This window comes from Sipha flava, unplaced genomic scaffold (assembly GCF_003268045.1).
Source record: "Sipha flava isolate LNK unplaced genomic scaffold, YSA_version1 32_pilon_pilon, whole genome shotgun sequence".
Classification (NCBI taxonomy): Eukaryota; Metazoa; Arthropoda; class Insecta; order Hemiptera; family Aphididae; genus Sipha; species Sipha flava.
The window spans coordinates 890,371-916,682 of record NW_020273018.1 but is presented as its reverse complement, the minus strand read 5'-3'; the positions used below and the strand labels follow the sequence as shown (position 1 = coordinate 916,682).

At 28.5% G+C, this 26,312-nt stretch overlaps 1 protein-coding gene across 2 annotated transcripts; it reads right to left on the bottom strand.

Moving 5' to 3' along the window:
- Positions 1-1,321: 1,321 nt before the first annotated feature.
- On the bottom strand, positions 1,322-7,799 carry LOC112687032 (ribosome-releasing factor 2, mitochondrial). Of its 2 annotated transcripts, XM_025559555.1 has the most exons (15): positions 7,622-7,799; positions 7,368-7,498; positions 6,982-7,095; positions 6,764-6,919; positions 6,532-6,702; positions 5,716-5,984; positions 5,425-5,646; positions 4,619-4,750; positions 4,239-4,409; positions 3,971-4,073; positions 3,759-3,905; positions 2,638-2,825; positions 1,827-1,922; positions 1,611-1,757; positions 1,322-1,537 (listed from the first exon to the last, which is right to left on the bottom strand). In XM_025559555.1, the coding sequence occupies exons 2-15, from the start codon at positions 7,495-7,497 to the stop codon at positions 1,367-1,369; spliced, it is 2,217 nt and encodes a 738-aa protein (XP_025415340.1). In that variant the 5' UTR covers position 7,498; positions 7,622-7,799; the 3' UTR covers positions 1,322-1,366. The 2 variants fall into 2 exon arrangements, with proteins under 2 accessions (XP_025415340.1, XP_025415341.1); XM_025559556.1 differs by lacking the exon at positions 7,622-7,799 and having other exon boundaries at positions 1,367-1,537; positions 6,767-6,919; positions 7,368-7,497.
- Positions 7,800-26,312: the final 18,513 nt, after the last annotated feature.

Below are 26,312 nucleotides of genomic sequence, written 5' to 3'. Positions count from 1 at the left end.
CCGGTACCAAGACTACAGTTATCCACGGCATATGATCGCTGTTCGGCTAATTTGGAATTACCAATGCACGAGACATTGGTGTTATTCTCTGAGTTGTTCCCAATGACCCAACTGTCTTCATGATTTAAGTCATTTTTATCATTCCCTTCTGTCATCTTCGTCGTCTGATTAGGTTGGAATATAAATATTTAATATCATGAACATTTAACAGCAGGTAAAAAGCATGCCGACGCATTGGCGCCGATCATATTTAATAGTAATGCAAATAATATTTGGGACGACCGATATAATTATCCACATATTATTTACCGACGTACTTATTAGAGGTCTGCACGGGCCAAAAATGTTAGGCACGACCCAGTCCGGATTTTCCGCTGACGAATAAGGATGTACGTGAAGTTAGCCCCTCTATTTCGAACTGACGAAGGCACGTCAAGATTTATGCGATCGGTGCGTATGAATTTAAATGTAAGTCGAAAAAAGTCGCGTATGAACGTTCGGCTATGGAACGGGCCTAAAGCCTTAAAGATATTTTTTTTAAAAACGGGCTCAGCCCTAATGAATGTTTTATCACTGAAATTGAATTGTTGTACAAGTTCTTAACATTCTGAAAAAAGGCGGCCCGGACCGTATTAGATTTAAAGATTTTAAATTTTTTAACGGACCAGGTTTCGTGTCTCGTTTTATATTTATTAAATACAATTTCATTCTAATGTAAATAATTTATTTTTATTACAATAATTACCAATACAATTATAATTTAGAACAGACCCATGCAAGTTAGCAGGCATCTACGAATTTTTATGAAAAATATTGGCTGATCCCACCATGACAGAAATGAGGTTTTTGAGGTGGGACGTACGACATCCCACCATGCCGGAAACATATTAGACTTAAAAATGTATAAAAAAGATTCTTCAGAAGTTTTTGTTTGTAGTTAATAAAAAAAATAAATAAAAGTATAACTACTGGAAAACTGCAATTAATTTCTATTGTCATTAAAATATTAAGTTTTAAAGAATTTGGTTGTGTTGTCCAAGTATTTAAACAAATTTTTAATAGTATTTGTTAAATTGTGGTCTAAATATTTTTACTATGCCGACTTGAATATCGACATCAACTGTCTACTTATTTTAGTGTTTTATAGGTGTGTATAATCATTTTTATTATTAAATGCATGAAAAGCAGAATTCAGTAGCTATTCTAGTAAATTTTTGTATAAGTTTATTTTATCGACTTGATTCAAAAATCATTGGATATATATATATATACTTTATGTAACTGATATTATTTTTTATGGAATGACTTATAAAAAAAATAGTTAGTCACTATAACAAAAACAATTTTATTTAATCAAATTACGCTATTAAAATGGATAGAAACCAGTAATATTTTTTATTGCTTCTCCTTCATCTTTAACAGACACCTCTTGATAAGAATGAAATTCCATTGAAAATGAAGCGGTACCCGAAGTAAATGTTCTAAGATCTTTTGAATAGCCCAATAAATCAGCTAAAGGCACTAGTGCATTTATAACCTAAAAAAAAAATATAAGAAATCATAAATAATAGAAAATGAGAATATGAATTAATAAATTATTTATTTATTACCCTATTATTTGATCTAATTGTAATATCTTTTATACATCCTCTCCTTCTTCCAAAATCAGAAAGTACCATGGAAGAATTATTATTATCTGTTACAACTTCAACGCTCATGATAGGTTCAAGTAAATTTGTTTTTCCAGATTTTAGTAACTTTTTTAAATAGTTAACACAATAGTTAAAATATAAAAATATTGAGTTAAAGTTAAAAATAAAGCATACTTTTAGAACACATTGATTCACAGCTGAACTCAAAACGGTATCTGACGTTCCTTTTCCAATTTCTAACCAATGAAGTATAAATCGAACATTGATTACCTTGAATCAAAAAATAAATAAATAAATGACCTTTTTTCAAATATAAAAATTAATTTTTATTTAAACGAATTATTTTAAATCATAAGTATAATCATAAGTATAGAATATATTTTTGTAGAAAGAACTCTGGTTAAAATCATAACAAAATGTCTATATGGAAATGTAGTATGTACAATAATAAGTTACTTGATCAAAATTTTTTCTATGTGCATCATCTATTAATTTTACATGAACATTTCCATAATAATAGATTAAAAAAATGCAAAAATCAAAAATTTAAGCCAGAGTGGTCAGAAAAATAAGAATACTAAAAGATGTAATAACAATATCAACATTTAAAAAATAGCTTCAGAAAAAAAATCAGTTATATAAATAACATAATTAAAGAAAATACCAATAAGTAATGTTATTGTTTCTTATTTTAACTACACCTGTATACATACAATTCAGATGCTAGCAATTGGATAGAATATTAATTTTATTACTCCAAACATATGAATTTAATTATGTGAATCTTAAAATTTTAAATAAAATTAAAAATTACTTGTTCTTATAATTTTTACAAAATTTTACTTTGATCATGTTTTAGCTGAAATTAGTATATTAAAAGTATTATTCTTAGCTAGTCACTATTTCTAATCAAAAAATGTTTCTAATATTTTTCACTGATTAACTTCTACAAAAACATGTTATATTTTAATATTTTAATACTAACAGGGCATCCAAATTTGGGGCCGTGCGCTAAAGCAGCTTTAGCACTTGATGTTATTATATTTAATTTATTTAAATGTATAGATGCAGTATTGGATGCATTATCAGGACTGGTATCCAAAGACAGTAGTTTTTTATTTGACTTATCTTTAAATATTGACATCACTACATAAACACTATGTGTAGTTGACCCTAAAAAAAAAAAAAACATTAGAAATATTAACAGTCATAAATAAACTTCATATATGTATTAAAATTTACTAATGATTATTTTAAATGTAAAATTAAAACCAACATCTCCATGTTTTCTATAACATTTTAGTATAATATTCTTCAAATTTTATTATTTTATCATTTTAAAATGTAATTGATTCATCGCAATGAAATAGAAAAATTTCTAATAATTTTAAATGTCTGATATCTTGATTAAAACCAAACTGAAATGGCAGTTATGGTATATTTTCAACATATAAATTAAGATCCACTAATAATTTTTATAACTATACAATTTAAAAATGTCTATTGACGAAAAAATTAATTATGTACCAAAAAATATAAGAAAAAATGAAATATCTTATTTTATACATTAGAGGTTGCAAATATTGCTATAATTATTTTGATAAAAGATGATTCTTGAACAGAAATATATGATGGTTTTAACAAACTTATTTAATTTTAACACATCTGATTCAATGAATCAATAATTTACTCTTTTGCTTTCTTAAATATAATTTCTAAGGTTAACAACATTGAGTAGTCTTTGTTACTACTAATATTCATTTGGCTACAGTGATTTAAATTGCATTTAAATTTAGAACTAAGTGTTAAAATGTAAAATGACTAGAAAGATTATATAACATAATATTATATATGAATTACTTTTCAATAAATGTAACCAATATCAAAAGAAAGTTAGTTCATAGATGGATAAATAAAACAATTTATTTTAAATAGGATTTCATTTAGTACCTAAGCATAATAATTTACTTAATACTATGTTCAAACAATATCTAGTTAATGTTTATTTATAAAAGTATCAACTTAAAATAGCAAACATTTTTTACTAATCCTAGTATTATATTATGTCAATAATATATGTTAATTAATAAAAGTATAAGAATATACCAATTTTTAAATCGAGTCTATGACTTTCTTTTGCTTCAGACAATAATCCTTCTTTATAGGAAATTTGCGGACGACTTAGATCAACATCAATTTTAAATTCAGTCTTAATTCGTTCACCGATAACTTCTAAGTGTAATTCACCCATACCTAAGCTGAAAATAGATTATATCTATTCAAACAATTTTAATATAAAATTATTTTTTAAATTTTACCAGCTAAAATTGTTTGACCGGTTTCTTCATCATACTGAACTCTTAAACTTGGATCTTCTCTATGTAACTGACTTAATGCATTATCCAAAGCTAATTGATAAGACTAATGAAAAAAAAGTTTTTATATTAATTAATTATAAGAATATATGTATATGAAAAATACCTAAGAATAAAATAAGTTCATTATTTTAAATTATATAATTTTAAAGATAAAGTAGATATATAAAACTATTCATGCTTAAATAAATGAGTAGGATAAATAAATTACCTGAGAAGGTGGTTCAATAGAACAAAAAAATACAGGATCTGGAATAAGCAACTCAACTCCAAGTACTTCAATTGATTCTTCTTGTGTCATTCCTTTTGATTTTGACAATTTAGATAATGCATTTTTAACAGCATTATTACTACTAGAAAGTAAATCTCCACAAACAGTACTCTAAAATACAGAATATAACATAAATTGATTAAATTACAATAATTTAGCTAAGCTGATTTCATAGACCATAACATTATTTATATTAAAATATTTTTATCTATTATTGCAGTTTATGAAAAGGATAAATAATATGTACATTTCATTGACTTAAACAATTAATTAGCGAAAATATTAGTTTAACTATGAAATTTAAATATCATTAAACATACTTTTAATCCAGTAACAGCTACGATATTTCCCAATGGTACATCGCCAACTTCTTTATAATCATCTGCATAAACCATCATAACACGATTAATATTTTCAGACTTACACTGAGAGGCATTGTATACTTTTTGACCCTGAAAATAATGATTAACATTAATTCATTCAATATATAAATAATAACCAAAATAACTAATATATAAGAATAACCAAAGATATGAATTGCTACAATTTATACGTCAAGGAAAAATAGAAGGAAAGGAGTGTTAGTAAACGAAGAAAATCTTGGTTGAAAAAATCTCCAGAACTGGTTAAGTACAACAACAATTGAACTATTTCATCCATTGTTAGAAAAAGAAGCAATATTTAATATGCTTCCAACATCCAAAACGGATAGGAACTTCAAGAATTAATTCAAATAATTTAGCAATGAATAAATACTTTAAATTATTACAAATTATATTTTAAATTAAATTAAATTAAAAGAATAAAAATTCTTGGCATTGTTAAAAATCAATATTTTTAATGTTATTAATAACTACCTATCTTTATATACCAAGTTTTAGATATATATATAAATTTATTCACAAGAATCATACAAATCAAGAGATAGTTCAACTGTTGGCTTACTATTTTAATTTTATAAATTTCATAAAATAAATTAAAATAAAAAAATAATTATAGGTTAAAATATTTTCCACAGTAAAAATGAAGTTATTTAAAATAAATTAATAAATAGCTCCATTATTATTTATCTGGCTTTTATAATTATGAAGTTTTCATGAAGAATTATGAAAATATATTATTTTACCTTTTGTAAGGTACCTGAATACACTCTTAAAAATGTAATAGGTCCTTTTTGTTTTTCATGAACAACTTTAAAAGCTCTAGCAGACATAGATGTACCGAAAAATTTAAATGGATCTAAAGTTGATCGATCGTTTGGGGATGGAAGATAATTTATAACACCATCCATAATAGATTGCACACCAATATTCTTGTACGAACTACCACAGAATAATGGAACACCTTTCTAAAACAATAAATTCAATAAAATACAAATATTCAAAAGACCAGAGTAAAAACATTGAATAAAACATACATGAGTAATACAAACACGTCTAATAGCTGATAATAAAATATCACTATCAAAATTATCAATACCATCAGAATTTAATACAATATCGGCAATCGATTCATCCATATCAGCTAAATCTCCAATAAGTGACTCTCTAACTTTACACAAAGACTCCCATTGCTTGGTATTTTCTTCTATAGGAGTGTATGATACTTTTTGACCATATTCTCCATGCCAAGTTAATATATTCTTTTTTATTACATCTATTAAGCCTATCAGTCGGCCACTGCTTTCTAAAAAAAAAAAAAAGTCAATTATATTTACAAGCAATATGAATAATTAATAATTATTAAAATTAAATATTATTTAAATTTAAATTTTGATATAATAATTACAGAAGATTAACAGAAGTTTTTAAAAATAAATATATACTTTAAAACAACTCAATTTATTTTAATAGGCAATTATTTATAATTATTTATCAAGATTTATTAAATTATGATTCAAATACTACAAATAAATAATCACAGCTGAAAATTATTTTTTGTTTTAAATAAATGTATACTTTCATAGGGACATGTTTCATTAAAATATTAAAGTTTACCCGATGAGTTTTTTCTAATTGAAAGGTATATTTTTTAAAAATAAATATATAATTATAATTAAAAATTTGTCTAAAAATTTAAAAATTTAAATATTATTTAGTTTTAAATAATTTTAATTTTTTATAATTTTCTTATAAATTATTTTTACATTATTGAAGATTTTTAAATTTCTTTAAATTTGTGAGTTGTTACATTGTAATAATGTAATTTATAAAATCTAAGACAAAATGTTTACCTCTTACTGGTATTTGTAATTGTAATGGCGTAATATTAAATTTTGACTTGAGTAAATTTACACATAGTGGCAATGAAGCATCAGATCGGTCCATTTTGTTAGCATAAACAATACGAGGTATTTGATATCTATCAGCTTGACGCCATACAGTTAACGTCTGAGCTTCAACTCCTTATACATTACAAAAATATGTTATATTTAATTTATTTGTCAACTAAAGTTTAATTATTACTACCAGCTGAAGAATCTAACACTATAACTGCACCATCAAGAACATTTAGAGTCTGTTCCACTTGCATTGTAAAATCTATGTGTCCTGGAGTATCAATCAAATTAATATTATGTTTTTTCCAAGGTATGGTTACAGCAGCAGATGTTATAGTAATACCTGTATATATCATGTTAGTTAAGTATTTGTATATTATATTTATTTATAAAATATGATTGCACCTCTATTTCTTTCTTGCTCCATATAATCAGTAACTGTATTGCCATCATGCACTTCACCCATACTATGTATTAAACCGGAGTAAAATAACATTCTTTCAGTAGTTGTTGTTTTACCTAAAACAGATTACAATTGTTCATAACTGTTTCTTCAATACAATAAATGTACACTTTGTAATGAATAAAAATTAACAGTTGAACATTAAATATATAAACGATAATCATGCTACATAATGCTACATCGATATAAATTAATATTATTTACATAATTGGCAATTTGACTAAAGGTTAAACCATTAATATATTGATTAAATATGTCAACATACATTTAATAATATAAATCAATAGACATGTCTAATATTAAACAAAAGAAAAATTAGAATATTCACCTGCGTCTATATGTGCTAAAATACCAATATTTCTTATTTTGGACATTTTATTTTTATTGTGGCAATAATAACGTTTCCAAATACACGAAATCCATGTATTATGTTGCACTTTTCGGGGATAAAAAAACATTCTAAAACGCACGGTAAAAATAAAAAGTCAATATTTTAATGGTAAAATTACTCTAAAAATTTATAAATAAAGAAATTTATTTTAGTTAAATGTTGTAGTAAGTGAACGGTTTTTTTTTTTTTACCTTTCAATAATAGGGTCTTATTTTTAATAATAATTAATATTTTACGAAAGTAAATTTACATTTGTAATTTTTCCAACAAATACATAACTTCAGAATTAACTTAAAAAACCATAAGATTATAAAAATGGAAACATAAATATTTAATTGGAAAGATACAATAAATCGTTTTTCACTACGTTTTAGGTATACTCAGCTATGTTATCACCGTTATCAGTTATGCGAATATTTGATACATCCACTATGATAGATAACAATAATAATATAATATAAATATCTCTAATTATAATAATAACCAAAGGTGGACATCAACTACCTAGTTAAAAAGTTTATTTTTTTTTAACTTAACTTTTCGCAGTTGATTTAAAAATGATCTATCAAGTTAAAAATGTTTAAAAATGTTTCGTTTATACTAGGGTTACTATAAATTATAAGGTGAAAGCGGGACAACACAAACACAATATCGAGTAAAATACCGTCAATTGGGGTAACATTGGTCTTTTGCAGACAATGTTGGCCCATATCTTAGAAAGTGATTCATAACGTTATAACAGATAAACCCATGGACATATAAAAGATTTTATAAATAAATAAATATAATAAATTAATAGATGCTCATTCGCATGACATTTTGAATTTTATTCTTAAAAGTGGTCTTATTACTTAATATACATACTATATGGATTGTAATTATTAAAATAGTCATGCATTTAAAACAAAAAAAAAAAAGTGGATTTCAAAATGCTTATCCCAACATATCAGTGCAACACAATAGCGCACTTTCTAGCTTTTTACCTGAAAAAAACACAACACCATTACGCACTTTTTACTTTTTTATATATTATATAGCAAACAACAACACGATTGCGCACAAAATGATATGTGTATATATAACTATGTATATTGTATAATAATTTATGTACAACCTAAAATAATGTAATATTTTATATGTATTATATAATAATTATTATATATTAATTCACAATTTTCCTTCCCAATTATTACAGGCTTAGGACTGTCAACAATTGTTTTTTTTTCTAAATTACATAATTTTTTATGATAATTAATTTTAAGATAATATATGTAATGTAATTTAGAAGAAAAAAAACAATTTTTAACCAATTAATAATTATACATGCATACATTATTTTATGTTTTACATAAATTATTATACAATATACATAGTTATATATACACATATAATTTTGTGTGCAATCGTGTTGTTGTTTGCTATATAATATATAAAAAGGTAAAAAGTGCGCAATGGTGTTGTGTTTTTTCAGGTAAAAAGGTAGAAAGTGCGCAATCGTGTTACGCTCCAACATATATATAGCTTATCAAATTTTTCTTACTTAAGCCATAACACCGGAATCTTATGAACACAATTTCAGTATACAGAAACTAATTAAATCATATTTTCCATAAGATAGGTAATATTAAATGATCTCTTAGTCGCATCCATTGAGATATGAGAAACGAGTTTGCTTCAAAAAAAGCATGACAATTATTAGTTTATATTATTTGTAATATACGCTATGAATTGTCTTGTATGAATGTCTTTATACAGTGTGAATATTAATTTAACTTATTAAATCTTCAAATTGCTAAATTGCCTACAATAATCCACATATTAACTTATTTAGGACGAATTACTTATTAGTAGCTTTTAGGGGCGCTAATATTAAGTTGTACCCTGGGTAACATAATTTGCAGATGCTACACTCAGGCGCGTACTGGGTCCATTTTCCCTACCGGGAAACTGGATATAATTAAGGCCCACTTATTTAAATACCAATAGAAATGAATCTCATATATACCTATCTATAACAATAGCCAGGTTGTCTACCCATTTCTTACACAAAGCTATAAAATAACCATAAACCTAAATAATAAACCAAATTAACACTTTGATTTAAGTTCCTTAAAAATAAATATGTACACAACAATATTAAAATCATTATTTTTATTTAAGTGGTATTGAATAAATTATAAATTAAATATTAAAAAAAAAAAATTAAAACGTTGTTTTACTATATAATATGAATAGTATGTTCTTAAAAATAGTTCAATACAAATAAAATAATAAATAAATAGTTTAGTAAAATGTTCAAAAACCAAACTTTCAACATTCTTAACGTTTCTAAGACTATTCCATATAAATCAGTTTATTTATTTTATTTAACCGTACGTATTTACCAATAATTAATAAGTGATTGAACTGTTACTTTGTTGCCAGTGGCGTAACTACGGGATGGCAAGGCACGGCAATGCCCCGGGGCCCTGGACTTGGATGACCCCGGAAGGGCCCTCGACTCCCGTAAATACAATTTGTATTATTCAAAAATTATATACAAACATTTGAATTTTATTTTAAAATTGACGAAACAGGTACTATTATGGAAACAGAAAAAAGCACAACTAACAGCCAAAATATACCTATCATATTATATTAATTGAAAACATATTTCATATGTATAATTTTGACTGAAATTCTGTCTCAACTTAATTTGGTATCAAAATTCCTGCTGTCAAAAAACGTGGATCTTTTAAAGGCTACAGACAATTTAAAAAATGCTAAAAATAATTTAAAAATATTTAAAAATGAATATGAAAACGCAAAAGCTAATGCTCTAAATATTGCTAGTAAGTGGAATGTCAACCCAGAATTTTCTAATAAAAGGAGAAAAATGACAAAAAACTATTTTGACGAATTTGCTCGAGATTTTAGGTTTGAAAATAATGAACATTCATTCAAAGTTAACGTGTTCTATAAAGTTTTGGATGTCGTTTATTGTCAGCTTCATAACAGTTTTGTAGGAATGAATAAAGAGTGTAATTTATTTAATTTTTTGAACCCTAGTGTATTAATTTCTCTTCTAGAAAAAGATATCATGGAATCTACACAGAAGTTACAATTAAAATTTAGTAACGATTTATTTGCTGAACTCTCCCTACAATTAGTTATGCTAGTTTTAATGACTACTATAAAAGAAGAGTTAGCCAAGTTAAACTCAATAAAATAATTTTTAAAGTTCTTAATAAAATAACCATTACTAACTTCAAGTGTTCCAGAAGTAGCAACTGCTTTAATATTATTTTTAACATTGCCAGTAACATCAGCCAGGGGCAGGTTGGCCTATCGGGAAATCGGGAATCTTCCCGATGGGCCGATCCTTGTTTGGGCCGCTTTATATTATTATATAATTACAAAAAAAAAGTTTTATTTTATAAAATAAATAAAAATCATTAAAAAAATAAATATATATTTAAAGATGCATTAAGATCAAAATTCAAGTTCAAGTTGGAACTGATTAATCATGTGACTTACCCAAAACTATTATAGCTATAATTATTGTAAAGTTATTGTAAATTTTACTAATTTAGGGGTGAAACTAAACAAATTTTGAAATTTTTTTTTATGGAGGGAGGGGTAAAATAGTTTAATTTACGGTTCATTGGCTGGTTTGTTTCATATTTCCTGGGCCGAAAATAATTGCCAATCCACCCCTGACATCAGCCAATGTCAAACGATCATTCTCAAAGTTAAAATTAATAAAAGTTACTTAAGAAGCACCCATAAAGAAGAACGCTTCCGCGATTTAGCAGTCTTAGCCATAGAAGCCAACGAAGCAGAACAAATGGACATTAAAGAACTGATAAAAACATTTTCTGAGATGAAAGCTAGAAAAAAAAATGTTGAATAGCTACTTTGTAATTTTGACAGTTTTGTACATATGACGTAAATAAACTTTATTTATAATAAGTTATGACTTTTATTCTTTTTTTTTTTTTAATTTTGTAATATAAATGTATGGGGTCCAACGCTTGATACTGCCCCGGGGACCCAAATTTATAGTTACGCCACTGTTTGTTGCTATTCTCAGTATTCACTAACATGATTTAAGATACACTTATACTATATAGCCGTGGCCACTATTCAGTGGTTACTGGTTGGCTTTATTATTATTTTTCTAAGTTTATATATTGTTATTTTTGGAACGTTCCAGCCAAAGATTGACGTTTTATGTCCATGTATTCACATAATTATTGTCTATATTATTATTATATGGGTATAATTTTAGCTATTAGGTATACGTATATTAAATTCCGGGCGTAAGCATTGGGCAGCGGGTATCGCCCAGTTAAATCATACATATATACCTATGTGTACCTACAATGCCGCAACTAGGATTCTTGGGGCCCTGGATACAATTAATTTATGGGGCCCTGAGCGGAAAATCCAGCGATTTTTTTATTTTCATTTTCTTTTTCTATTTTTCGTTTCCTTTTAGCAGCTCCGTTTAAATACTGCCTTAACGTTGACATAATTTTAAAAAACCGGTAAGATTACTATTTACTAATAACCAAGGCTCGGAACTTTAGGCATTTGCATATTTGTCTAGAAAGTGAATATTGAAATTCTGATTCGATACAAATTCGATTCATAGTATGTATATTTCAGATATAAAAATTTTTATTGCATAATTTCGCATATTTTGTTATTTTTTGTACCAATTAATAGAGATGGTTTCAAATTTTAACGTTAATTTTAAAAAACATAAACAATTTTAACGATTTTCTTGTAAATGGTTCACCGAAATTAATTAAATGAACTAAAATTGTTTGTTTTTTGAAATGTTCGTCAAAAAAATGTAAAAAAATTTAAATTTCTTGAATGATAGACCTCATAAACGTTGTTAAGTTATTCGTTCTTGTAAATTAATTGTTTTTAAATAATACGTTCTTGAACATTTAATCAGAAGAACTTTTTACAGGAATATGTTCTCGAAAGTTTGAAAATGAATACAATTTTGAAGATGAACAAGTTCACATAGATGAAGAAAACAGTAACAATGTTTCTGAATGTTCTGATGTAGATAATAATAAAATAAATGAACAATAAAATGAAAATAATTAAGAGACATTGCCTTCAATCTTCAACGATTTGGGTGCAGCAGTTAATACATCGTAGGTATTGAGGAGTGCTGCTCATACTTTACAACTATCGATTCTAGATGTATTTAAATAGAAAGTATATCAACTATAAACAAATCACGGAGATTGGTGAAGATGTTCATATAACCAAAAAATTTGGAAGCTCTCAATATGACTATAATATATTATTACTCATAATAACTTATTACTTATTGTTTACACGGACTATTACCAAAGAACCCAATATATACGCGAGCTAATCTGCACGGTGGCATTGTCCATTTTTCCTTATCTGCTTCCCTCTTCCGTTTTCCCAACTGTACATATGTGAATTTTAATTATTTATTATATTCTTATTTATATTATTGCCAATTAACCATGTTATGTAACGCCGATAATTATTTTCATTATATTTATATTATTAGAGTTTATTTCTCTGTGTCAATGGTCGGTTGCGATTGTTGCACCACGGTCTTTTATTATTATTATTTTTGTCATTTGCTCGTTTTTATATTGCTAATAAAGCAAATTTTTGAACATTTTGTTTCTATACATTTATTATTATTTATTTTGTATTGATTATTATTATTATTCTCGGCATTGTGGCACTTATCTCTTTTACTATTCAACTGAATAAAGTCAATCCAGTTACCAACAAATTTAGTTACAAATTATTTCTTCCTCTACCAATGCGTGTATTGTGAATAAAATCCTGTATCTTTTGAGTGTCTTTGCTGTCATCTTCGTGCTCCGTGTTCAAGTGAGTTTTTCCGGTTGCGTTGTTTTTAATTGCAGCCAATCCATGATGCGTCCGGTGTCTTCCACGTAAGCCCGCCAGTACTCGGAGAGTGTGTCTAAGGCCGTTCAAGTCGCTCATAATCTCAATCACCATTGTTACCGTCATTCTATCTAGTCAAGTCATCGTTGTAAGTTAGATTTAAGTGTGGCCTGATGGTTTAATTTTAGTATTTTTTTCCGATTTGTGTGTGAGCTCTGTGGTCATTGCACCAGACCGATTCGACCACAGAGACCTCCTCCCCCCCCCCCCCGATAACTAAACTCAAATTCCTTTTTCCCGTGTATAAATAATAACTTGATTCCGTTCCTTTCGGGCGCCGCCGTCGTGTCAGTGGCCGCCGCCGAACGCTATCGGTCAACTGCGTACCTTGGATTGCCTATCTACAAAGATATCGCGGGGAGTAGGTGAAATTGCGTAGTCAACAAATTATAGGCACCCGCCACTTTACTATTTATATTTTTATTTATATATTCTTATTATTTTTTATTAGTCATTGTGATTGGTCCTTCAACCCTCGTTTCGGCCCAAACACATATTATCATCATAATATTATATCATCTTTTATTGTCAAAAATAAATGATCGGCTATTGGATTTATTTTGACTAAAGTTTCTTTAGTTATTTCACATTATGTTGGGATGTATTTTTAATCCTTATCTTAGTTATCCCACTAAACATTTGATGTTTCCAACATCCTAGTGATGTCGGTTAATACTATAAATATAAATATATAAAATATATATTATTTATATATATATAAATATAATACTTTTAACACATACATTTTTTTTATCATCAACATTCCCTTACCTCTACGTAGATTTTTGCTAAAACGTTTTTTTGACTTGAGGGGCCCTAAAAAAAATTGTGCACTTGGACCTAATCTTACAAAACCAGGCCTTGACGATGACACATGTTCAATTTATTTGTTTTCGTGAAAGTGTGTTATTATGGTGACGGTACATAAATATTATTTTAAGAAAGAACGGAAATGTTTAACGAGATCGAAAGAATCTTTCAAGACTATTATTTCAATATCATTATTATAGGCGTTGAAAACGTTTGCAGAGCATTCAATCTTCCACAAAATTCTTGAAAAATTCCAAAACCTGCTCCCTTACTTATAGGATCGTCCGCTGTTGAATTACTTTCATCCCAAAAGATAATTTCATCAGCTATTAAAAGTTCTTATTACACTTATAAGTACTATACAATAAAGAAATCGAAATGATAAACACAAAGCTAAACGGTAATCGAAATTAAAACATGACTCTAGGTATAACATTTTTGTCACACCTGTACAGAAAGTTTGGTTTTCGACCACGGTCGAAGCGTTGAAATGTCCCATTTATCCGTCCAGCGGGCGGTAAGATGGGAACCCATAGTGGCGGTTGGTTAAGTGGAAATCCCAAAAAGTGTGGGGTGAGAGGGATATTAGGAATTCCTATAACATCGTGTAGTAAAGTGGAAATTTCAGCGTAATACGCTGGCCGCATATTCTCAGCACAACCAGAAACTTAAATGTTTACCACGGTCCGTATAAAACATAAACTTTCGGTTAAATCTTATACACATATCACAACCTCCTTGCATGACGCATAAACGTTTAAACATATTTCGTTTTCACTGTTCCCACACAAGTGCGCTGGACGTTACGAATAAATTTATTTAACGCGATTTATATAATAATTCGAATTAGAAAATGAGATCGTTGGCGCAAGTGTCACGTTACCGTTCAAATTGTCCCATTTCGTGTTAACCGGAGCACCCGATTACGGTGTCGGCGTGTGATATTCGAGAATTTTCAATCGGCGAGTTATATCGCGGTACGATTATTACCGGTCCGTGGACGCCATTACTGTCGGGACTTTTTTCCGTCGACACATTCTCTGCGAACGTCCGACTCGTCGTTTTTCGCGTGCCACCGGCCGTGTGTTTTTGTGGTTGCGACATAGTACAGTAGAGTCGCCATCTCCGGGAACAACTTCGTGTTTGTGACGACTGTTCGAACCGTAGTTGACTCGTGTCCGCAAAATTTTCTTTCGGTTATCGTCGTGCGAGGAGAAGCCAGTTATTGTAAATCGAGACCGATACCGCTGATCAATCGAATTCTTCTGCCGGTTGTGGCGTTCGTCGCACGAGTGAACACGGTCGCGTGGGCATAACCACTCGAACGCCAGACCGTCCAAGGTACCTTCCGTTATATTTGATAAAAATATTATATTTATTTTTATACGATTTGTCTTGTTGTATTATTACAATTGATTTTATGTTATTTTTAGATTTAACATATTTATTAATTATTACTTTTTTTGTTAATATTACTGTAGCGCTTTTGGCCCGTTTATCCCGGCATTTGTTATAATTTCATTAATTATCCTTGTTGAGTGTTCTTTTTATTGCAAACGACGTAAGTACGCCACACAATCGAACCAGTGATGTTTTGACTACGAATTTTTAAGAAATACCTAGATTTATGACCCACAAATGTAACGTCGGATAGATTTTTTTTGTTATAAAAACGGTTAATGTATCAAGCAGGTTATTAGAAAAAACAAAATTGGAAATATGCCTAAGGAATTAGGTAGTATATTTAAATTGAATGTATTCCTGAGCTAATACAGGTCATTTTTTTCCGCTGAACTTCAGCAACATTACTTACCGATTGTGCTAAAAATGTTACAACTACTGATGGAATAATCAAATGGAATAATCAAATGATTCGATTATTTCAAATAATCGAATCATTCAATTATTATTTTTCGATTATCAAAATATTTGAAATAATGGTAACAAACATATTTACCAAAAGCAAATCAATTAAATTATTCGAAAAATTGAGTGTTTTACTCGTTTCCCATTAGGTACTAAATTAAGAAGTCGACTGTCCATTAGTATAGTATTGTAATTGTTAAAAATAATAAAATTACTGAATTTAACTGAAACTGCAGGTACCTGTTTGGTAAGGTGTCCAGGTCTTAAAATGTACGTAAAATGCACGTAAACAATCTTTTCAATTATAAAAATATAGCCATATAAGTCACAGGTAAATAAGAGTTATTTCAGATTAATAGAGACTATAATAGAGGTTCTTTAACAATCATATTTATCTAATACATATAGAACATTTTCAATTCTGTTGAATTTGTTCTATACTATTAAGTGTAATTTTAGCATTCGCTATTGACGTTTCGAAGTAATTGATAAAATAACATTGTACACGCTTAATATGCATGTAGCACTACACATTTTTTTCATAATTCGTTTAATAAAAAGTCTGGTTTAAGGGGTCTCGCTATAGTATTTGTATAAGAAGCAACATTTAGGCAATTTCTAATCTCATCGTCGCCACCCGAGATATATGTGTTAGTTGTAAATGATTATTAGTGTGTGTGTGTGTGTGTGTGTGTGTGTAATGTTAATGCGGGTACCACTTCTTTCCGCACCATCATTCAGTTGTTCATTGTAATCGTTATCGCAGTATACCATATTTGTTGAATTGTAGTTATCGAAAATTAGGGACTCATGTTTTGATGTAGTAATTAGTAATACAGTAATTAATAAAAAAAATATCTGCAAATATTTTGCAGTGCAAAGTAATTTGTACTATTATTTCTATTAGTGGTCTCTTATTCCCTTTATGCATAGGGCGGACATTTGGTTGAATTTTTCGGGGGGGGGGGGGGCTATAATAATTCAATGTAAAATAACCCACAGGGGTTTCGCCCCTACACCTCTTCCCATGCACAAGTAAAACTTATTAAAAATAAATTATATATAAATATATACATATTATAAATAAAATATTATTAAAAATATAGATAAGTTGAAATTGTATTAAAAAACACTAAATAACGTATATTTAAAAATAATTAATATTTTATAACAAATATTTATTTGTATCAGGAAAGATATTCAAAATATCATAACTTTTTATATTTTTCGATATATCTTTTTCAATATATAGTATTGAAAGATCGCTAAATCTATCTTGAACCAATGATGTCCTTAGCTAAGTTTTATTTTTTTCATTGCATTAAAACTTTTTTCACAAGTAGCTGAATTAATTGGTATTGTTAATGATATTTAAAATAATTTTTCATTATTTCTTATTTTACGATTTTTAAAAAAACGAATAGATAATTATAAAAACAACTAATAACATTTCTAACAAAGTTTCGATTTTGGCGGGCTATTGAAATATTTGGGGCTAACCTTAGTATGTACTGATTATGTACGTAATGATTATAATACAATTACATACTATTTTCTAGGTTTCATATTGTTAGACATACGCAGTGGTGTTTTGGAGGGCATACGCGGGTATACGACGTATACCCGTGAACCATCATGGTGATTTAGCGTGTACTTTATAAATGTAATACCAATACGCTCGTATACCTACTTCATAAATAGAAAAAAAATCCATTATACATACGTTTATTTTTAGAAAATTTGTTATTGATAGGATAATAATAACATTGATAATTGATTATTATTTATAGCTATCGATTATCGTCTAACTATATTCATTAGGTATCAAATTATAATACGAGTACCTACAAGCGGCTGTTGACGTTTAAAGAATATACTAGATAGTGTGGCCATTGATTAAATAAACATAGCCCATGCAATGAAAAATATTGGAAACGCCTAAAATATGTCAAATGGAGCCAGAATTAGTAGTAATGGATTCCTGATAACAGAATGCGCTGGCGTTCCATATAAACATTTGTAATCTTCAATTTATTGTTATCCGTGATCAATGTTGATACATTGCTGATAAACTATAAGCAATTTTAACCGTTGTCATTTATTCTTTTTTATTATGTATAGGTTCTGTTAAAGTTAATTATATATATTTTATACGTTTTGTAGTTACCTATTTGACTATTACATGATTATGCTTTTATTTTACAATTATATTTATATTTTTTGCCTTTAAAGTCGGGCAATTATTGAATTTTCCATAGAAGCTTTAAATACTTAGATAAATCAAGAAATAATATGGGATAAAATTAATACACATTTTTTTTTTTTATATATTAGAGTTTATACTTGTGAACATGATATCCAGAAAAGACTTGAATACTCGCGAGCGAAGCGAGAGTTTTTTAGAGTGATAAAATCTGATAAGTTTTGATCCTAATAAATACACAATAGTCATTGTCATAAATCCTTAAATACGCTTATACCTTCTAGTATACTTTCTAGTTTATTTGCCAAAACACCACAAGACATACGTGTATGTATTAGATTAAAACTTGTATAATAAAATATGCACTACATTTTTTTTAAATTTATAATTTACGATTTCTGATTATTTTGTTTAATCCGGACTTTATTAATTCGAACAACCTAGAGCCCCAATTAGTCCGGGTTAATGAGGTTCTACTGTATCATATCGTTCATATTATATATTTAAATCATAGTAAAAAAATCATGATAAATAATCGTTATTAGAGGTATACCATTTAGTTTTATATAAATATGGGTTTGAAATTCGGTAAGAACCAGTGGCGTAATTAGAAATTTGGTTTTGTGGGAGGGGGATTATAGGTTTTAGTGAAATCTGTACACCTCATACAATAACACCCCCCCTCAACAGAACAAAATTTTAATAATAATAATAATAATCGTAATAATAATAATGTTATTATCACAATATAATAAATAAAAAAAAATTACATAAAAAATTGTTGGGGGGATCCATCCCTAATTATCCCTAATCCCCCCCTAATTACTCCCCTGGTAAGAACTTTACTAAAAATATGAACATCCGGTTGACTTTTATAAAATTAATTTCTTAGATGACTATGAAAGGATTCACAGGCAAAACACAAAAAATACTGCTGGAGTTCGCATATACCCATTACAGGTAAGAAAAAAAAACTAGCGGAGCTTACATTAGACCTTTTATTATCTTTTTATCTTTATATCCGATATTCTGGTGGAGTTTACAATCCCCTAGGTATATAACATTATTATAGGATACCATAAAATAATGTATCTAATTATATTACACTGTATAAGTCAGGGATGGCAAACCTTTTTAACACTGCGTGCCCAAAATTACCTTTTTTTTTTATAGAGCGTGCCATGAAAAAAATATTAAAAGTATTATATTTTGTTATATTATAATTTGATTGTATAATTAATGTATTAATATAAAAAGGTTAGTTTAGGTACATAATAATAATAATAATATATAATAAATAATAATAATATTTATAATAATATTGCTTTGTTAATTATTTATATTATATTATAGGTCCTATTATATAATATATAATAGTAAAAATTTTCGCATGCCATGGATTTGTCATCCCTGATATAGGTTCAATATCTTGACGCGATACGGTGGCGGTACTGAGGGCTCTTGCAAGCACTCGCACGCACATATCAGAACGTAATATTGTGATCACAAAAAAATGTTTATTTTTCACTTTAACATACGATTCTAATTCAAACAATACGTCGCAATAATTATCTCGATTTATATTTTGAAAAAACATTGGTACTGGTCTAGTTGACCCCCGCCAGGAAGGCAATTCCCCCACCACTGAAGTTTAGTTGACGCCCGTCACTTACATTTTGTATTTTCGATAACCAATAATTTAAATAAAAATGTACGTTATACATTTATTAAAAATTATACATTATGGTAATAATAAATAAAAATAAAAAAGAATAATAAAAATTATGCAGGTGACCAAAACTCTGCTATGTCCTTCAACATTTCTTTAAACGGATCCCGACCGTTTAATTTACTCCGCCACATAAATTCTGACAAATAAGAATCTAGGAATTTTCTCTTAGTCCCTCTACGTTTCTCTTTGTCCCATTTTGCACTTCCCCATATTCTCTCAACATTTTAACTATTATACATTTTATAACATCAAAAATACGAGAGATAGGTAGGTAAGTGGCGGGGCAATTGCCTTCCTGGCGGGAGTCAACTAGACCAGTATCAAAACATTCTTTTTTTCCACTACATGTACGAGAGATCAATCGAGGCATATTTTAAAAATTGTTCTTAGTTAATTAAATATTTAAGTTTGAAATTCTGTATTTTTTTGAATTTTCAACAATATTTATTGCAATTTAAATTACAAAAATTAAAAACGTAGCTCGATCGTTTCTTTGTACATATTACGAAGAATCCATATATTTTTTCAGAATGAAAATCGTGATAATTATCGACACGTAACGTTAGAATTAGAAATAGTTTTTGTTAAAAAAAGAAGTAGTTAGTAGTGGTTTTTGTTAAAAAAGACGTGGTGGTGACCTCTTATCAGTGTTTTTAATTTATCCGTTTTACCATTCCCCACTATTACCCCGGATAGGCGATGTTCTACTGAATTATAAAATAAATGTGTAGACTTTGGGTCTTAGTGTTCCATAATGTTAAGGTCCCCACATACTGCCGTGGTGGAGATGGCGGTGGCGGAGCGGTAGCGATATTAAAATCGTAGACAAGAACACATTGCGGCGGTGGCCGTGGCGATTTTTATCTAGTATAAACATTATATATTTATATATTACCTACAATAATTGTATAGTTAATTAATTAATTCCTATCGCATACAATATATTATTTGATAAATTGACGATTTATCTATATAGTACGTTAGTACTATATTAAAAGGATGATATAGCGCAGCTATATTTCGGTATAAAAACATGTTTTCAAAAAATAGGTTTTATTCTGAAAGTATTATACTTAGCGTAGTAAAATCTATTAATTAATACAAATTAATGATAACAACATTATCTAGGGAATAACATATCAATTTGGTTTTTTATAAGTTTTTAATAGAAATACGATCTCTTTAAGTTGTCGAAAATTGTAATTTTTTAATCTTAAATAACTACCGTTTCAGTTGTTTTATCTACAAATGGATATGTCATGTCCTAGATAATATTGTATTCTTTAATTTTAATAATTTGATATTTTTCTCTAAAAACACTCTAAACCTTTATATTAGCCATTTTTCATAGACATGTTTTTTTGTTGTCGATTTTAATTTTTCATTCGTAATGTGCTGCCGCCTACGGACGGCGACGGCGACGTCGACGGTTACTTCTACCGCTACGACAAACGGCGCATTTGGTCGCGTCTAGCACGCACGATCTATTTTAAACTATTCGGCAATTAATTTTTTCCAGGAATAATAATAATTATTATTGTAGATGTCGAGCTAAATGGTATCTTACTGAAACCTAATAAAAATAAATATTATTGTGATGTTTCCAATTTAACTAGTGGAGGATAATATTATTATATTTACACAATTTTCAGCGAATAAACCTAACCACCTATGTGATTTATATATTAATCATATAAAAAATATTTATACGTATATATACTGTATATATATTTATGAAGTACAAAACATATAATATTTTAAATTTCTTATAATTATACCTTATTCAAAATAAAAAAAGAAGCATTTGCTTTAAAATTCGAGCCCTAGATATCACTATTCATGGAATAATAATGTGCCTCTCCCGAAACTATGGCAGACGGACCGTCACGGTCGACCATAATAAGTGTGATTACTGTCTGCCACGGCGCCGTCTCTGGAGCGTTGTATACGTTTTATTTTGCGCTAACATTCTCTTAATAATAATCTTAATAGGAAAAGAGGAGTTTATCACGTTTTTAACTATCCGAATGGTCGTCTTATTATTGTGGCTAATGTTTTTATTAATTTTTTTTGTATTATGACATTTTATTTAATGTAACAAATTGATAAAAACATTAGTGACGGAACATAATAATTAAGTATGTAAAACAATAGATAGTTACACAATATCAGTATCATTGATATTATTTTATCGAAACTAGTTGTAAATGTTGTTTTGAGCATTCATTAAATAATAAAATAAAATTAATAAATCAAGAATGAATAAAACTATATGAAATACGGTAAAATAAAATACTTTTGTATAAGTTCCATTTATATTTTAGAGGTCAGTTAGGTCATGATAATTTGAATATTTAAATTTTTTATCTGCTAATTTAGTAATGTAAAAACTAGACGTGTGTTATAAGTATTGGAGTAATTTTTCAAACAGTATGAAAAGAACTATCGTCTTATTCGAACAATGATATTTTTGCGTTTGCCTTAGTTAGGTAACTGGTCAATTTTCATCATATGTACATTCCCTCTTTAAAATACAAGTGGCCAAACCTGATTATCTTATACTTTACTCTTCTCTATAGTCCTTTTTTGTTGTGTCCAAAAACGTGTTTTGGAATATAGAATGGATTGTGATTTATTATGGTCCGGTTATTGTATGCAGTATGTTTTTTATTATTCATAACAGCTAGTTATAAAAGGATGCTGTGTGAGTCTACTGACCAGGACCACCTGGCGATAAAAAAAATTATAAGGGTGAATGGAGAATAGATTTTTAACGGTTAAAAATCGTTTTAATAAATAGGTATAAATTAAATATAAAAATGACATACTATTCAGACAATATTTAATAGATATATAAATGATTAAAATTAATCGATTAATTATTATTATTAATATAATTATTATTATTGTAATTATTATTTTTATTTCTATTATTATATTAGTTTCATTAATATTTCCAAATAGTTATTCAATGTAGTTACAATGCAACAAAACTTTACCCACAAATGTATAATATACGAGTAGACTATGTATCTGAATAAAGATTAAGTAAAGTTTGATAGCTTTTTGAAAAGGGCTTCGAGGATAGTCAAGGAGAAAACCTTTGAAATGTTAAAGTTAGTACAAAATGATATACCTACACCTAAAACTAGGGGATTTGACTTGGAATTCCTCGAATTATTAGAGGACTCATGTTCTTGAGTTTTAGTAAAGTTACTTGTTTTACTAAATTGTGTCAAACTAAATTTCAATGATTAAAAATACATAAATCTGGTCTTTGAAATCTGCTCTCATCAAATAAATTTCTTAATTAATTGATAAAATTATGCAGTATAGAATCTGAGCGGGAAAAAAAGATTATTCGTTTTATAAAATATAAATGATCTTATTATTTTGGTTAACGCATTGATACTCGTATAAACTGTAAAAAAAATTCCCAACACGATCGTAGGTACATCAACCAAATAATATTTTGAGAAAATTATGTTAAACTATTTTTAAAATTAAATAATCATTATTAAGCATTAGTTTATCAATGTTTGGATATGTCGAACTCCAGTTCCTACAAAAGTATTTCATGCTAAGATAAATAAAATAAGACTACCCAATATCAAATAATTGTAATCGAATTTATATTATATTTTAGTTTTTGATTGGAGCGAGTATTACATATTTATAATATAAAATATATAATATTCAATAAAAACATATGTATAATTTATAAAATTAATATGAAATCAAAAAATGTACATTTAATTTGTTTATAAACATTTAATAATATCTATATTCATAACTATATCTTTATAAAAAATACCCAGTATTTATTACTTATTTTTAAATGATATAATATTTAAAATAATAGTAGACTCATAGGGCTTTATATTTTTGTAAGTATTATAAATGATAGTAAAAATAAAATACTGATATTGAGCTTACTGATTAATAAAAAGTCGGATGTCACCAATGCACAATTGTAGTAATCTATGGAGTAATATAGAAGCTACCTGTTGCTAATAATTTATATTTATTACTGTTAATAAATATACAACTAAAATATATTTCCTACCCTTTCTCTAGAATTGAAAATGGCTATTACTCAGGAAATATTCACTGGATTTATATTTACGAATATATATAACTTATAAAAAAGAATAACAATTATTATCATGAGCGCATCTCAAAACCATCGTCGTAAACCATAAACACAACTCGGACATGTTGTGAAAAAACCGCGGTTGTCTGTCGCAACGTATTATTTTTTATGTCCAAAATAGTGATCCAACTAGTCCAATGTCAATGGTTACTTTAAATTTACTTGTAAGCATTTATAATTGGAACTATACAGTCTATCGGTCGTTGAAGACGGGAATATTATACACAACAGGATATGAATATAAATATATGTTACATTAGTGGCGTAGCTAGATGGGGTATGGCCCCGAGGCAGTAAACTATGTCCCCTGGTAATATTATATTTGTATGAAAATTCAAAATATACATATAATATTATTGTCAAATGTGAGTACTTACTATGAAATAATGAATAAATACTCCTAATAAACGGTTAATTAATATTTATACAAAATGAAAAGAAAATCTAGTTTGTTACCTACTATAAAACTGTAAACATCAGATTATAATATAACTGTTATTAATTGTTTAATTTAAATTATTAGATTTATTATAATTTATTAAAACGTCTATAATCAAATTTATAATATTTTACGTCCTTAAATATTAAAAAATCAATTTATCTATAGTAAATTCATATATATTGATTTATCAAGTAGTTTCAGAATTGTCCAAGGACTCCAAGGCACATTGCGCTCCGAGACCATGGGGCACGGCGATTACTTTGCTCTATGATAGCGACGCCACTGTGTGACATGTAATAATTGAATACATGGAAAAATTGGTAGAATACGCTCATGTATTCGATATTCAAACCATCACGTGTTATAAATGTGTCGGAGGAAAAATGCTCATTTTGAATTATAGGTGAGCAAAATATTGATATGGAATGTATGCAGTTTCCGAAAGAATATAATGTATACACCAAGTATACACGTCCTGCCCGCGGTGTATACAGTATTCAACCGTCGTCGTAATATTTACAAACAATTACTTGAGTTTCTGAGTAGTTCTGCGTAATATTCAGGATTTCTGGAAGTAGCTGTTGTACACGTACATAATACAATATAGGCATAACTCTTGAGGAGGGGTGAAAAAAAGCTCAGAAATTTAACATGAAATAAAAGCAACTTCTGTTTGCATTACAAAGCTTAGGCACGGAGCGGAAGTGATGGATGCAGTTATACGGTAGTACATATAGTTGGAACTCACGCGTGCGCTTGGCCGTATTTATATATATATTTATATATATTTATATATATTTTACAAGACGGGAAGAGTACATTAAAGTTTGCCAATTAATTAAGGGTCGGAGCATGGGACGTCGAGGCATTGTGAGAGGGTGGAGGTAGAGGAGAATCGGCGGGGTTCGTGGAGTAGGTGGAAGCGACAGGTCGAGGGGGCGGGACGTTAAGGAAACCCACGATGAACACAAGTGTGTGTGTGTGTGTGTGTGTGTGTGTGTGTGTACACTCGTATAGTTACAAGTCGGATCGTAAATTGAAATTTACGGAAACCAGCAGGGAAAGCAGAAACATCTTAGACACCCAGTAGCATCCTTTTTCTCTCTCGCTCCGGGTGCAGCCTTGCCTTCGTCTCCCTCCTTTTGTACGCCACGTTTCTCGGCCGCCCTTCTGTCCTTCCTTTACACCACACCATCCTACCCTATCCAACACGACCCAGAGAACAGGCTTCCATATTTTGAACCTCGGCCGCCACTCGAGAACGTCTACTGATTTTATATTTTTTTATTTTTTTTTCCTTTTCGCTCTTTATGCCACCACGAGGGGTTATATTAATGCCATAAAATCTCTTTCTGCTTGCGTTCGTCTCGGGGTCGTAATAATTTTTTTTATTTTGTTTTATTTTTATTGAAAAACGGGCCCCTTTTTAGATGCAATAAAAGCTGACTGTTGGCCGGGCAATAGCCAGCGCATAAGTATACCGAAAGCAAACATCACGAAGAAAATGTTTTTTTAATGTAAAAACTATCCTGGTCGGGTCTTATTATTTTATTGTAGCAGGCGCCCACATGAATAAAAATAATATAATTATTTGGCTTCAAAATCAAATAAATTCTGTAAACTCCTTCGAAGTCAGTTTTGAGATCTCGAAGGACCATAATATTGCCTTTAATCATACGGCTCTGTAAGCTATGTAAAAGTTCATAACGATGTCT